The sequence below is a fragment of the Bicyclus anynana genome, chromosome 10 (genome assembly GCF_947172395.1).
Source record: "Bicyclus anynana chromosome 10, ilBicAnyn1.1, whole genome shotgun sequence".
In the NCBI taxonomy this organism is placed as follows: Eukaryota; Metazoa; Arthropoda; class Insecta; order Lepidoptera; family Nymphalidae; genus Bicyclus; species Bicyclus anynana.
Window position 1 is genome coordinate 5,069,092 of NC_069092.1, and position 13,834 is coordinate 5,082,925.

General features: G+C 33.2%; 4 protein-coding genes across 5 annotated transcripts; 2 read left to right on the top strand and 2 right to left on the bottom strand.

Annotated features, from left to right (window-relative positions):
• The first annotated feature begins 463 nt into the window (after positions 1–463).
• LOC112057798 (retinal homeobox protein Rx2-like) lies at positions 464–3,163 on the top strand. The gene is made up of 2 exons (XM_024098343.2): positions 464–810; positions 1,996–3,163. Exons 1-2 carry the CDS (start codon positions 712–714, stop codon positions 3,055–3,057), a joined length of 1,161 nt encoding a protein of 386 aa, XP_023954111.2. The 5' UTR covers positions 464–711; the 3' UTR covers positions 3,058–3,163.
• A 316-nt stretch (positions 3,164–3,479) lies between these two features.
• On the bottom strand, positions 3,480–5,804 carry LOC112057800 (homeobox protein pnx-like). Its single transcript, XM_024098345.2, has 3 exons — positions 5,644–5,804; positions 4,802–4,874; positions 3,480–4,388 (listed from the first exon to the last, which is right to left on the bottom strand). The coding sequence occupies exons 1-3, from the start codon at positions 5,692–5,694 to the stop codon at positions 3,754–3,756; spliced, it is 759 nt and encodes a 252-aa protein (XP_023954113.2). The 5' UTR covers positions 5,695–5,804; the 3' UTR covers positions 3,480–3,753.
• Positions 5,805–5,875: 71 nt separating this feature from the next.
• LOC112057799 (homeobox protein ceh-31-like) lies at positions 5,876–10,418 on the top strand. Of its 2 annotated transcripts, XM_052883860.1 has the most exons (6): positions 5,876–6,083; positions 6,233–6,287; positions 7,110–7,187; positions 7,468–7,536; positions 8,223–8,310; positions 9,463–10,418. In XM_052883860.1, exons 1-6 carry the CDS (start codon positions 6,031–6,033, stop codon positions 9,981–9,983), a joined length of 864 nt encoding a protein of 287 aa, XP_052739820.1. In that variant the 5' UTR covers positions 5,876–6,030; the 3' UTR covers positions 9,984–10,418. The 2 variants fall into 2 exon arrangements, with proteins under 2 accessions (XP_052739820.1, XP_023954112.2); XM_024098344.2 differs by lacking the exons at positions 5,876–6,083; positions 6,233–6,287 and adding an exon at positions 6,299–6,733 and having other exon boundaries at positions 9,463–10,126.
• Positions 10,256–12,545, bottom strand: LOC112057772 (homeobox protein DTH-1-like). The gene is made up of 3 exons (XM_024098315.2): positions 11,768–12,545; positions 11,463–11,532; positions 10,256–11,271 (listed from the first exon to the last, which is right to left on the bottom strand). The coding sequence occupies exons 1-3, from the start codon at positions 12,413–12,415 to the stop codon at positions 10,343–10,345; spliced, it is 1,647 nt and encodes a 548-aa protein (XP_023954083.2). The 5' UTR covers positions 12,416–12,545; the 3' UTR covers positions 10,256–10,342.
• Between the last annotated feature and the right edge of the window lie 1,289 nt (positions 12,546–13,834).

Genomic DNA, 13,834 nt, shown 5'->3' on the forward strand with positions numbered 1-13,834 from the left:
TATCCTAGGTGGAGCAAAGTGCAATAAGACAACTTTACATATCCTACTAATATTATAAAGTTTGTATTGATGTTTGTTTGAATGTTTCTTACTCTTACGCCGCTACTACTGCATCAATTTGGCAAAAGTTTGGAATGGAAATAGATTTTATTCTGGATTAACACATAGGCTACTCTCATCCCGGAAAAATCCATGGCTCGCGCGGGAATTGTGAAAAACGGAATTCCACGCGACCGAAGTCGCTGGCTTCCGCTATTCTTCTGCCTACATATATTCGAAAATAAAACCGTCCTTCGGCAATCGAGCAAAAATAATTTAATTTTCACTATTATAACTGACATGTCAAGCCAAACGCCTCCTAATAGTTATTTATCCAAGTCTCTGCAAACTCATTAAATGATTGTCAATGTACCTTCCTAATTAGTTTTAAAATAAGATGTATTTGTTACATTCTAAATACATTACAATTAGTATATGTAGACTCAATGATACATAAAAACGTGCCTCGGTATTTGATATTCCGTTGATAGTCGAATTATTAATTTCTTTCATAATTAGTTAATGATGGACAATATTCGAGTAATTTGCTAAGAGTCAATTAATGTGTCGAAATGATTTATATATATACGTTATAATATTGGAATGTTTAGTTATTTTCTGATCTTTACTGATTGAGCTACATGTTTTTTACCGTTATTCGAGTGGTTTGTCATGAAGTATCTTTTATATAAACAATCGAAGAGTGTGAAGGAATCTAACATGAGTCGTGTAACTGGGCAAATGGCGGCTAAGGACAATCAAAATGTTATTGTAAGTGTTTTGGATTTTTTTCATAGTAATAGTTAATGGGACGAGCAGATAGCCTACATGGTGTTAATTTATATCCTATTAATATTGTAAATAAACCTATGCGTGATAGCTAAGTGGATATGACCTCTGCCTCTGATTTCAGAGGGTGTGGGTTCAAATCCGGTCCGGGGCATGCACCTCCAACTCTTTAGATGCACAAGTCTCAAACGGTGAAGGAAAACATTGTGAGGAAACCTGCATATCAGAGAATTTTCTTAATTCTCTGCGTGTGTGAAGTCTGCCTATCCACATTGGGCCAGCGTGGTGGACTATTGGCCTAACCCTTCTCACTCTGAGAGGAGACTCGAGCTCAGCAGTGAGCCAAATATGGGTTGATACGAATATTATAAACGCGAAAGTTTGGATGTTTGTTACTCTTTAACGCTGCAATTAAAACCGATTTGGCTGAAATTTAGAATGAAAATAGATTTTACTCTGGATTAACACATAGACTTAACATATACTTTTCATCCCGGAAAAATCTATGGTTCCTGAGAGATTTGCGAAAACCTAAATTTCACGCGGGCGACGTCGCGGGCGTCCGCTAGTGAAGCAATACATTGTAGATCATTCAAGGAGCATGTCTATTGTCTTGAAATGGATTGTGTCCAACTCTTGATATAGGATTTATTTCTGATTGTGTAAGTGCCGTAGGTTCTAACAGGGAGAACAGTGGCGTCACCTGGGTGAATAGGTATTATTTAGCTTCGACTATAAAAAAGTACCTAATTTATAACTTGATGAATACGTTATAATATTGAAATGGGGAAAGCTTAATAAGAACATTTTGAATGTGTGAATATAATGATTTGACTAAATCACACGTTTACAATAACAATTATTACTAATGAAATGTCAATCATAATTTTTATGCTACCTATACTATTTATTTTTACCTATAAACAAAGCCGAAGACCTTTATGTATAAAAATATTTAGCATGTTTTAAAGATTATTCTTATTAAATGAAATTAAGACAATTATGCACATTTGTCCGCCTAAGTTTAGACGCGTTAGTGCCCTATCTCTAGTATAAAATATCGTTCATTTTTTATGAAAATCTTTATAACTTTGTAAACTAAAAGCACCTATAATACAATTTACATATACATTCATACTAATCAAATATATTTTTTATATTTTCCAGGTTAAATCGAAGTATTTTCAAAACTGTGCATCGAAAAAGTCCAAAAGGTTTCGAATTGCATTCACTACTGAGCAGATTAATTATTTAGAGAGAGAATTTTCCAAATTTCCCTATATCGGAAGCGGCACTCGCAAGGATGTTTCAGATAAACTAAAAATCCCGGAGAGAGCCGTGAAAATTTGGTTCCAAAACCGTCGTATGAGAGAGAAAAAGGAAGGCAGCAAAGATTTCGAAATGGAAGACATTACTAGAGATACCACGAAGACTGCTAATGAACCATTAATTAATAATACTTGTAATTGGCAATCAAATAATGATAATCACTGTGGCGTAGTGAATATGAAGCCATTGGCACCAAACGTACCTACTTGTGTGACAGTAAATCCAAAATTATGCACAATTACTAAATCTCCAGTCAACCCTAAAGTTAAAGGAGATTCAACGAATAACTATAATAACACGTCTTTTGTTCCAACTAACAATACTGTGAAGACAACACCAGTATCACTCCAGAACCCAAAAAAGGAACCAAATGTAACTCTTGCACCACTGTTCAAACAGAAAACCATATATCCTACACCTTCTAAGAAACAAAGCAAAGGTCCTGCAAATCATTGCCCGTCAACAAAGAGTAATTCAAACACTGACCAAGACGTACCTCAAGATTTGTCATCCAAGAATTTAAACAAGTTGCATACACAACAACCATATCCATCCATATCCAGTGGAATCCATTATCCAGTGAATACAGCACAGGGTCCAAGGTTCATACCAATGCATATTCCTAATGCTTACCCTCCTCCTACAGCTTTTCCAACTGGTCATGTAATTTGGCGACCGGTTAATATGCTGTCAACGTTACCCGTGCCACAACCATCCCCTGTATCGATGGGCATCCCTCAGAATAGTACAGGAGTGCATTTAGTTAATAGTCATGTTAAAGATTCCTGCAGTTGTAGTTGTAACTGCCATGGCTCGAACTCACGAGCTTACAACCAACATAGTGTAAGAGCACACCCACAATACATTCTGGCAATACCTTTCAGCGAGCCTCATAAGTAAATGTAACTCTTTATATTACTGCTAAGTACTAAGTAATAATAGGTCGTATTATAATTATTATGTTATAGTTTTTACAGAGAAATAAATAATAGTAATTTATTAAAAATTCGTTTTATTTTATACATTTAAATAAGTATACATTAACTAAACTAAAATTAAATTTAGTTAAGTGCTAACAATTTTATATAATAAAATATTTATATTTTTCATATATTATAAAATTTTATATAATACTAAAATTCTATTAACTAAACTTATCACGTCGCATAAAAATTACACATAGATTCATTTTATTTCTCTTATTTTGAAACTTTGGCAGTTTAATATGGAAAATAAAGTTGTCAAGTATTATTAATAAGAAATAAATTAATTTATAGAGAATAAATAGAATAGTAACATGATATAGATAGAAATTATATCACTAATTAATAACAAATTCAAATAAAGATAGAAATTTTTATAATATAAGATAACTAAATAACACAAATCATAGTATTTTTCTTATAGTTCACTGAGCTTAATTAATATATTATATAACTATTAATTTAATTTACTAATAAAGGATCGATGATTTACAAAAATAGTGTCCATTATAAAATTTATTAAACAATATAAACATAAATTTTGTTCGACTTGCGGGGGCACTGCCGTGCCCCCAGATATAGACTATCAATGTAGACAAATAAAACTTAAAATCTAAAAATAAGTTAATTCCGTATTGTTAGACCAGTTAGGGACCTCAGAGAATGTATTCATTTGATCTTGGATAAACTGAGTGTTATTTGTGTTCGTGTACATATAATCGGGTATGGTTGCATAGGGGTATTGTGTAGGGTTAATATTTGTATGACTCTGATAATAGTCATTAGGGTGCGAAGGTACACTATAATTTATATATTCAACAGGGTTATAATTCTGATAACCAATCCCATGTGACGATTGCAAATTTTTCATGTCTTGTTCAATTGGATAATAGTATAGTTGTGGGTCAGTTTTGGTTGGAATCGGATGAATGTAATTATTTGGGATGTATTGGTCTTCGCATGTGTTCTGAACTACTGAAGGGCTTGTTGCTGCTGTTTTATAAATGTATTCACTCGAACTATCAGGATTTGATTCTAGAATGTCTCGTTTCTCCTTCATTCTCCTGTTTTGAAACCAAACTTTGACGCATTTTTCACCGATGTTCAAATACTTTGCGAGCTCCTTGCGACGATCTGCATCTATGTATTTTCTTACTTCGAATGCTTTTTCTAGGGACTTCAGTTGGTCTGTCGTATAAGCAGTACGATTACGCTTACTCTTCTTCTTTATAGTTCTTGTTCCTGTATCTGTAAAAGAATGTCACCCATAACATATATTGAATGAAAAAGAATTTCACCCATAACAAATATAAGTGTAATTGTCACTTGTCAAAAAAAAACCCAGCGTTACGTTTTTATTTACTTTCATAATGTTAATTCATGGTGCCCAAAGCCCAAAATTGAAAATGAAAATAAAAATCTCATGTGGGTACCTCTATTAAGTGGACCTTATGATTCTGGCATATTTAAATTAGTCCCATTTGCCCCAATCCCAATGATACATACATACAAACAAAGATAGTTCCAGAGATACATACATACAAACAAAGTTCTCGCTTTAAAATGTTAGTACAGATATTACGAGAATAAGAACGGTAGGCCAAATTGAGATTATTCCACCCATTTTGATGATAGTTTATACAAACAGAGGGTGGATTTACCTTTATTAATCTTCTTTTGACGACTTGACTCTGGCCAACTGTGTACGAATGGTCGGTTTTCCCAGCTATTAATCTGAAAAAATAAGGAAATATCAATTATAAACAAAACTTATTATTAACTTTGTCTATAATCTTAGAATAGGTATATAAGTAAAGAAAGACTGTCCGCCTTATTTAGATTATATATTAAAACCTTCCCCCGTTCCGTCCTCTATCTTTATTTCAGCCTTCGGGTCTCATCAGGCGATGCTTCTGCGCTCGCCCAAACCCCCCCCGGTGACGCCGTAGTGGTACCACATGGAGCCATCGGCACTTACTCAACACGAAAAAAAAATGTGCGTGTCGGGCCACGCGCTGTGTAGGGTTCCGTATATTAAGCTAGCACTTTAATCCCTTGTGTAATGCACAAAAATACCGATAACCATACCCCACACTATGGGATTCATCCTCACTTTGCATGTAGGGAAAGAACCCCAAAATTTCTTTTACAAACTTTCTTTTTACCATTTTATAGACGAAATTAATATACAAACCCATACCAAATTTCATCTTTCTAGTTTTAACAGACTCTGAGGTATCTTACTGACAAAGTTATCTTTTTAATTAACAACTGAATTAGTAAGCAATTTTCGATTTTTATTTTATAAGTTGGACGACGTTTGAAATTATGCCTGGCGCTAGAAATACACATACTGAACTATTTTAAAACTAACCTAACTGTAAAGTACTGTAGCTACTGTAGCTAAAGTTATGATTTTTACGCATTCGATTTAGTCTAGAAATATTACTGAAATATCTAGAAAAAATATGAATTATACAATATAATACTAAACATTTCATACCTCCTTTGTTTCACTCAACGGTGTTACCGCCATTAAAACGTTTTGAAACATTCCAAATATAAATCAAATTAAACAATATCACTAAATATAACGTGGCAAAGTATCATTCAACGGAATCCAAGATTTGATACGCACACAGCGTTACCACAGACTAAGGAGACATATCGATTATTTGTTAACCTACCCGCAATTATTTTCTAAAATATCTGTGGTCTATGCTTCAATCGTAATATCTAAAAAAAATATATACGGTCGAATTGAGAAACCTCCTCCTTTTTTTAAAGTCAGTAAAAAAAAGTGTAATTCCAATATAATACGATTAATATAACCTATATTCCAATGGTTTGCTAAATTGAGTGCTACTTGTAAATTGATTGAATAATACCAATGCTTGGGAAAATTTATCCTGCCATTATGAAATCGGAAATAAACACAGACAAGTACGGTAATCATTATTATTTATTTATAAGCTATATTCTATACATTTTTAAAGCGGAAAGTAAAAAAAATACAAAAATACAACGTTTTTTGTCATAAGTATGTTATGACAAAAATATATTTGTTTTTAAAAACGTTTTATATTTCACAGATACTTTTCTAGCAATAATAATTTAATAAAATTGTGGATTGCTGTGATAAATAAAGTAGGTATATTACTGACATTTTCTAGTGAGTGTTGATTACAAAAACTATACCAATCAAATTGAAAACCTTTTTGAAGTCGGTTGAAAATATAACGGTATAGGAAAGCTTAATTACAATGTAAACAGATTAATTAGAATCTTGCGAACCCTTCCGATTTGCTAATTAGTGTTAGCTTAAAACGGCCAATAGAAATCAAGTTTGCACCTGGAGAGGGAGTTGTCCTAATTACCTAAACAATTTAACATATAAGGGTTATTTTTTTTTATAATTATATCAGTTAGTGTTTAGATCTATTGCACAGTAGATATAACAAGTCTATTGACAGTGAGTTCAAAAAAGTACGCATCGCTTAAGTACGCATTTCATCGACATGTTACATTTGAATAGATTTCAATTGGGTTATCCAAATGAAAGTTTTGTTCAATTTGAAAACATGGGATTCATAGTAAGTATGACATTTCTCTAATTATATAATTCAAAAGTAAAATAAAATGTGTTCTCATTCGTTTATTAATTTCTGTATATTTTCTTTTGCCTCGTTGGTCTGATGTAGTTAGATAGACTGTTTATGAGATTTTGGGTTCGTTGCCTGGGTTGGGAATTAGGAAATCCAATACTGACCATGACATTGGGCAGAGTAATCTATATTATGCTCCAATTATTTTACTATAGCAAATATACAAAATCATCATGTAAAGGCATGATGATTTAGTGGATTTATACAAAATATATTTATTGATATTTGGTATACAGTACATAATGTCGTTAGTATGTAGACTATATTTATAAAATATTTATAATCGTTTCATTTATTTTTTCAGCCCGAGCACGGATTTACTCAGCCATGTCAAGAGGAGGATACCGTTGTATTTAATGATTCTAGTTGCTTAGTTTATCAGGTACGTAAATATTATTTTTATAAAAAATGCGTCCTAATCGTATGTAGGTATTACAATCGTACCTAGGAGCAGTAAGGTACGACTATAATGCCTAGGCCACACTTTGCGATATATTCGCAATGACCAGAGAGAAGATCCTACGTTAAATTATATTTAATGTAGGTAATAAATTAATTATTTGATGTCAAGCGATTATAATAAAATGTTAAGAAACGACTTCTTTTGTTTGAAGTTTTTGTTAGTAAGTCGGTTTAATAATAAGGCGTATTTTATTTTTCAGAATGCCATTGTGCAAGGCTGGATAAACAACTGCGAAGTGTTGGGATTTATACCAGATTGTCCATCACCGGTGAGTAATACTATTTAATACTATTTCTTTAGGGTAGTCTACTCGTAGTAAGTAGGTAGTTGGGATACGCTTGGCAGATATGAAATATGTATTGAAATAATTTTGCATGCGTAGGTATATAATTATTGCGCGGCGACGAATGATGTGGCTAGGCCAAAAGTCAATCTTACTCGCAGCATAATATACCTAATTCATAATAGGCTCTCTCTCTCTCCATTTAATCGGAACCAACTATTATATTATATTAGGATAATTATCATTGATCTCAACCGAGCATCGTGCCCAATAATCTGGCAACATTAGATAGGTACCTCTTTGAATAGTTAATCAACTATTTATATTTGACTTTTGAAAGAGTTAAGATTAATCTTTGATATTTATCTTTGGCTAGGGTGACTGCGTACTATATGAGCTTGAATGCTACCTGTCACCTAAGATTTTTTTCCCGATAAATTGTTTTTTTCTGATAGGCAACTACAGCATTAACTAAGTAACATCTAAAACATGATAGATTCCCATTTCTTTTAAAATATTTTGTTGCAAAATATGTCTTCCTTTTATTAAGTTGAATTTATAGTTATTCCAAAAATTATTAAAATTGGCGATTTTTGCAGTTATAGTCTAAAATAAATAATGTGATTTTTTAAGTATTGGCACTACTAATATCTTTGTGTATTTATTTTCAGGATTATCCTGCGACAGACTGTTTCAACTATTCAGTATATAATCAAAAACAGACATCGCATGCGAGAAGTTTTCATGGATTACATTCAAGTGAGTATGACAATATTTTCGTATACGGTAGATGATGTGGGGCCAACTCAGTACCTCCCAGTACATGCTACCTTTGAATCTCTTGAAGAGAAATAGATAAAATATCGACCAATGGCAGTCTCAGTCCCATCTCATTCACCCAGTGCCAGATTAAAGTACCTTGATGCCGTAAGCAATCTTCCCGTGTCTGTGAACTATAAAGAAATAATTTGTAAAAAAAAAACATAATTTAAAACGCCCCGATTTTAAATTCTTTAACTTTTGTATAATTGTTTTTTTATTTCACGCTCCACACTGGTGCCCTAGACGTACTATGGACTATGGAGTTGCATATATAGCTTTAGGCTAATCCAGGACTGCTTTCGTCCCAATGCAATGAGAGAGATAGTGATATTTTTGGTTGCTCCGTAGAATTTTTATTGTTAACCTCCTTGATAAAAAGAAGGAGGTTCATCATTCGACGCATATTTTTTCTGTTTGTTACCTCATAACTTCGTCATTTATTAACCAATATCGAAAATTCTTTTTTTGTTTGAAAAAATATAGTTCCAGATTGGTCCCATTTTATTTTCTTGAAAAAAGGTTTAGTACCTAATTTTGTGTTAAAATCAAAAAGTAAATCGTTTTTAAGACGGTTCCATCTTTATGTTAAAATTTTATTTTATTTATTTATTTTTTTAAAAATTGATTAAATGAGGGCTATCTGAAAGTATACTCTTTCAAACAAAACAGAATTTTCAAATTGGTTAAAAATGACGAAGTTATGAGGTAACAACATTAAAAAAAACATACGCGTCAAATTGAGAACCTCCTCCTTTTTTTGAAGTTGGTAAAACTATAACAAGTAATGTTTATCCAAAAAAAGTCTTATAAAGGAAATATTACCTGAAAACAAAAGCTACATTGTTTTGTTTTTTCAACACACCCACTACGCGCAAAGTTCTTGTAGTAGGTGTGTAATGGCAAACTATTTTTTTAACTAAGTTCGGTTTTGTCGACTGACGTCATTTGCATGCCAGTAGACTCGAATACCATATGTAGTAATAATATGTACCTTATGTAGTAAATGTAGATTATGAAAAAAAATAGTTATTACTACGAAATATTGCAATTTTGAATGAGTATTCAAATTGTTTTTTTTTATTTTTACAGGTCCGCCCAAACGAAATGCATTGAGAGTAAATTTGAAACGAAAACGCAAGCGAACAATTTTCACAACGGAACAAATAGTTATTCTCGAAGGCGTGTTCCAGAGGAAACCTTACATTTCCAGAGAAGAGAGGTTAGCGATGATGAATAGTTTGCAGCTCAGTGAAAAAGCTATTAAAATTTGGTTTCAAAACCGTCGTCGCCTGACAGATAAAAAATGTCAAGAATATACATCCGATTCCCCATCATCACAAGATTCTCAAGATTATTCAGAAAGTTTGACATTCATTGAAGCACAAATAAAAGATAACACAGATGAAAATGGCTACGTAACATTAAATGATCACGCTATGAGTGAGTTAGTTAATGTTATTGATGATTGTATCCCTAAAGATTTAAATCTTAATGATCTGGAATTTTGTAGAAACACAAATTCAAGTAGAGCTTTATATCCAGCAATTACAGAAGATGTTGTAATGTACGAACCCATTTCACCTGCGAGTTCTGATCATAACGTTATATAAAATTCTAAATATGGGGATACGATTTTTATATGAATAGATTTTAGTGAATTTTTGTGATTAACCCAGTAAAATGTGTAACTCTATGTATATTATGTTATCTAATTATTAAATATGTAAATATTTTTTTTATTTAATATTAATTATCAATTTTATAAGTACTTTTTACTTAAGTTTAATAAATGTAAGTAAAACTAAAATTACCATAAAACATTTATTTACCTTTAATATTTGAAACTGAAAACTATACATACTTAAAAATATTTTATTCAGAGAAAATTTGTATAATGTATTAAATAAGTAACTCTTATAAATTAAATACATGTCTATAAAATACATAAACTTATTTGTCAAACAATTCATTATAAAGATATATACGAAGAGTATTTACTTGTTGAAGTAGATGCTTGTTGACTAGATGGCTCAGGTGGTGCCATATAAGAAAAATAGGGGTCTGGAGGCAAGGTAAGGCCAGCTCTTGCATGTAAAGCAGTATCATCGTATGTTGGAGTATTTAATGTAGGCAAAGTAGTACTGAATCCATATGATTCAGTCGTTGGCGTGTGCATTACCACCCCATTCGCTAGTGTGTTGTAATAAGTAGATCCAGGTGGAAATCGTGACATGTCTTCGCATAGTTTCACGTTACCACCATTTGGAACGTAGCTGTCTGACTGTAGTGATAGTGTATGTGCACTTGGTTGCAGTGACTCATCAGTGTACCGATAAACTTCGGGCATTGGTGAGTAAGCGCTTCTACTTGCTCCTGTTGCGTAGTACGACGAATATGATAGATTGGGTGTGTATGCTGGCAATTCGATTGTGCTCTGAGGCCCTTTAATTACCGATTTCAGTGCATTCACTGACGAGTATTCGGGTGGTCGGGAAAGTGCGTCATTGGATGTTACGTAAACTTTGTGATGACTTGCGTGGCTTTCTGATAGTAAACGTCTGTGACGATCGTGACCACCGCAGCCTCTTCCGTGGCTCATCTTGTGATCTTGAGTTGGTGACATTTCCTTGGAACTGGATGGACTGTTGTCGTCCACTGAAGAACTTGGTTTGTTATGTTTGTTGTCTTTTTTGTACTTCATCCGTCTGTTTTGGAACCATATTTTGATTTGACGTTCCGACAGTTGCAGGTAGTTCGCCAACTCTATACGTCTCGGACGACATAGGTAGCGGTTTTGATGAAATTCACTTTCCAATTCTACCAATTGTGTACTTGTATAGGCAGTGCGTGCGCGCTTAGTGAAGCCTTTAGGATAAGACGATTCAGTAGACATAATATCTGAAAACGTGGAAACGTATTATATAATTAAAAATGTTAATTAGTATTTGTTTTAGTTTTTCAATTAAATAATTATTTTTATTAAATTTAATCATTTTTAATGCTTTCAATTGTTTTAAACTTTAATTTTTTTTATAAATTAATTTTGGAACAATAGGAACACAAAATAAAAAAAAAACATTAGGCATTACCGTTCGATAAAGATGCTGCACTTATAATCTGATTGCTGATGATGGAGGATTTACTACACCATGTTGAACTCTGAAACACCAGAAGTCATAATTTAAACCAGATACACTATTTATACAAAATACGACTAGTAAGAGCTAAGCGTAACAGTGTAATAAACCAAATTCAGCCTATTTCTTAATTGTCTATCTATGACAAAATTAAATTGTCATTATGGATCCGGTTGCGCTGCGGTAAATCACTTCAATGTGGCTGACGTTCTTGTCTTAATTAGTTTTGAGGCTAGGTGTAAAATGATAATAACTACCTGACTAGGAAAACTGGATTCGTTGATATCGCTCGCTTCGTCTTCAGGATTTTTTACGACATCGTTGCCCAAATCACTCTTATGACATAAAACAGGTTTACTTTCTGGGTAGCTTCTGTGATAAATGTTTTGGTTTTCGACTTCTGCTTCGTTTGCAGAAAAAAAGTCGTCACTAGTTCTAGCAATATGATCTGATACAACCTCCTCAGTGCCAGATCCATAGTTGTTATTAGAACTGTTACTTATATTGTCATAATGTGGTATGTGATATTCGTATCTAGGTTCTAACAAACTTTCTTGACCGGTTGCAGTATTGTATGACTGTTGTAAACCAAGAATATCGTGTATACTAAACCCCGTCGAATCTCTGGAGTTGTAATCTTGCACAAATGCTTGACTAGATACTGCGGTTAGAACTTCTGCTTTACAATCCGGGAATGGATTTTCTGTAGCGTTATAGTTGGCACCTTCAGAAAGTATGTCCTCCACACTATGCGATGTGAGAGAATTTATTTTGTATATATTCTTTTGAGCGGAGTTGTAGATTTGCTGTCGAGTTGCCTCATTTGAGAATTCAGAAGAAACAGATTCCATCGAATCGTCACTCGTTTGTAGGCTGGGTGGTGGGGATGGAGACGTCGTGGACATCTTGTGGGTATCTATCTTTACACTCGCTGGCACACACCTCTTAAATCTCCAAGTATGTTGTCACAATTACACAATCACTGAGCACTCAAACGACCGAACTGTCAAAGATTTGTTTACTAAATGCTTTTTTGTTCACCTGAATGTCGTTAATTTGGTAATGACTCTGTTCGTTTGTGTGCTACATTTTGACGTGACTATTGTCTTTGTGTGCTTACGATAAGACGGACATACCGGGTCTCTGATAGTAAACGAACACAAGATAATAGGTTAAAATTATTTCGGTAGCTAAAATGTCAGTACTTCTTATACAAAACAATGTTCCTGACCGATAATGTGAAGGTATCTAGGAACTGCTCCTTCGGATAACTCGAATAGTTTTACTTAAACATGCCTACTATGATAACTTGCAGTTGGATACAGTATCGTGTCGCTTTGTGACGATTTCTATTACATTATAGTAGTAGTAGGGGACAAAGTAAAAATTGTTATCTATCTATCTATCTATATATTATAAAGCTGAAGAGTTTGTTTGTTTGTTTGATTGAACGCGCTAATCTCAGGAACTACTGGTTCAATTTGAAAAATTCTTTCAGTGTTAGATAGCCCATTTATCGAGGAAGTCTATAGGCTATATATTATTCCATATTTCTACGGGAACAGGAACCACGCGGGTGTAACCGCGCGGTGTCAGCTAGTAAGAGATAAATACAGATTCATGAATAGTGTAAGTACAAATGAAACATAGTGAAGATTTTAATTTTTTCGATGTGTTGGGGACTTGGGGATTGGACGTGTATTTTCTATAGAAGGATATTTTTTGAATCGTATTTTTTCATGGTCGTATATAAAACGCCATCTCCAAACGCGGACGCCGCAGTCACACCAAAATACAATATAATATTTTAGGAGTAGCATTCAAATTATAAATAATTATGTACTTAGAAGTAAAAACCATGTTTTTAAATATAAATACTGCTGAATATAGACTTACACTGTTTTAGAAGTTTATAATGGAAACATTTTTAAACGTGACTTATATTAATTTACCTAACCCATTACATTACGCAGTAAAATTTAGGACCTCGATTTGTTAACGCTTGAACCAATGATTTTTTTTTCAAAATCAGTCTATTGTGCTAGTGAAGCAAAATTTACTGAAATAGGTAAGTAGGTGCAGTGGCGTGCACTTCATACATGCATTAAAGTACTGCATACCCTAAGAGTTGTCTTCATAGTGCTTATTAAATACAGATTTTTACAGTTTGCTTAATTTTATTACTACTTATGCACGCCACTGAGTAGGTGGTATTTTGAGTGTGGTATTCGGATTGAAACTTTTTCCGGAAACGGAAGAAAAATTCTTGCTTCGCTGTTTAAACTGTGCGACTATGAAGCTTTGCTCAAGATTTAGTCTCAATA

What these genes read in the sequence shown, in the direction of transcription:
- LOC112057798 (XM_024098343.2), top strand. Translation starts at nt 712, where the DNA reads ATGAAGTATCTTTTATATAAACAATCGAAGAGTGTGAAGGAATCTAAC. An exon ending in AGGACAATCAAAATGTTATT is followed by an intron (nt 811 to 1,995) that starts GTAAGTGTTTTG and finishes TATATTTTCCAG; the next exon opens with GTTAAATCGAAGTATTTTCA.
- LOC112057799 (XM_052883860.1), top strand. Translation starts at nt 6,031, where the DNA reads ATGCTTGGGAAAATTTATCCTGCCATTATGAAATCGGAAATAAACACA. An exon ending in GGATTGCTGTGATAAATAAA is followed by an intron (nt 6,288 to 7,109) that starts GTAGGTATATTA and finishes TTATTTTTTCAG; the next exon opens with CCCGAGCACGGATTTACTCA. An exon ending in CTAGTTGCTTAGTTTATCAG is followed by an intron (nt 7,188 to 7,467) that starts GTACGTAAATAT and finishes TTTATTTTTCAG; the next exon opens with AATGCCATTGTGCAAGGCTG.
- LOC112057772 (XM_024098315.2), bottom strand. Translation starts at nt 12,415, where the DNA reads ATGTCCACGACGTCTCCATCCCCACCACCCAGCCTACAAACGAGTGAC. An exon ending in AATCCAGTTTTCCTAGTCAG is followed by an intron (nt 11,533 to 11,767) that starts GTAGTTATTATC and finishes CTGGTGTTTCAG; the next exon opens with AGTTCAACATGGTGTAGTAA. An exon ending in TGCAGCATCTTTATCGAACG is followed by an intron (nt 11,272 to 11,462) that starts GTAATGCCTAAT and finishes CCACGTTTTCAG; the next exon opens with ATATTATGTCTACTGAATCG.
- LOC112057800 (XM_024098345.2), bottom strand. Translation starts at nt 5,694, where the DNA reads ATGTTTCAAAACGTTTTAATGGCGGTAACACCGTTGAGTGAAACAAAG. An exon ending in CGTTGAGTGAAACAAAGGAG is followed by an intron (nt 4,875 to 5,643) that starts GTATGAAATGTT and finishes TTATTTTTTCAG; the next exon opens with ATTAATAGCTGGGAAAACCG. An exon ending in TCAAAAGAAGATTAATAAAG is followed by an intron (nt 4,389 to 4,801) that starts GTAAATCCACCC and finishes ATTCTTTTACAG; the next exon opens with ATACAGGAACAAGAACTATA.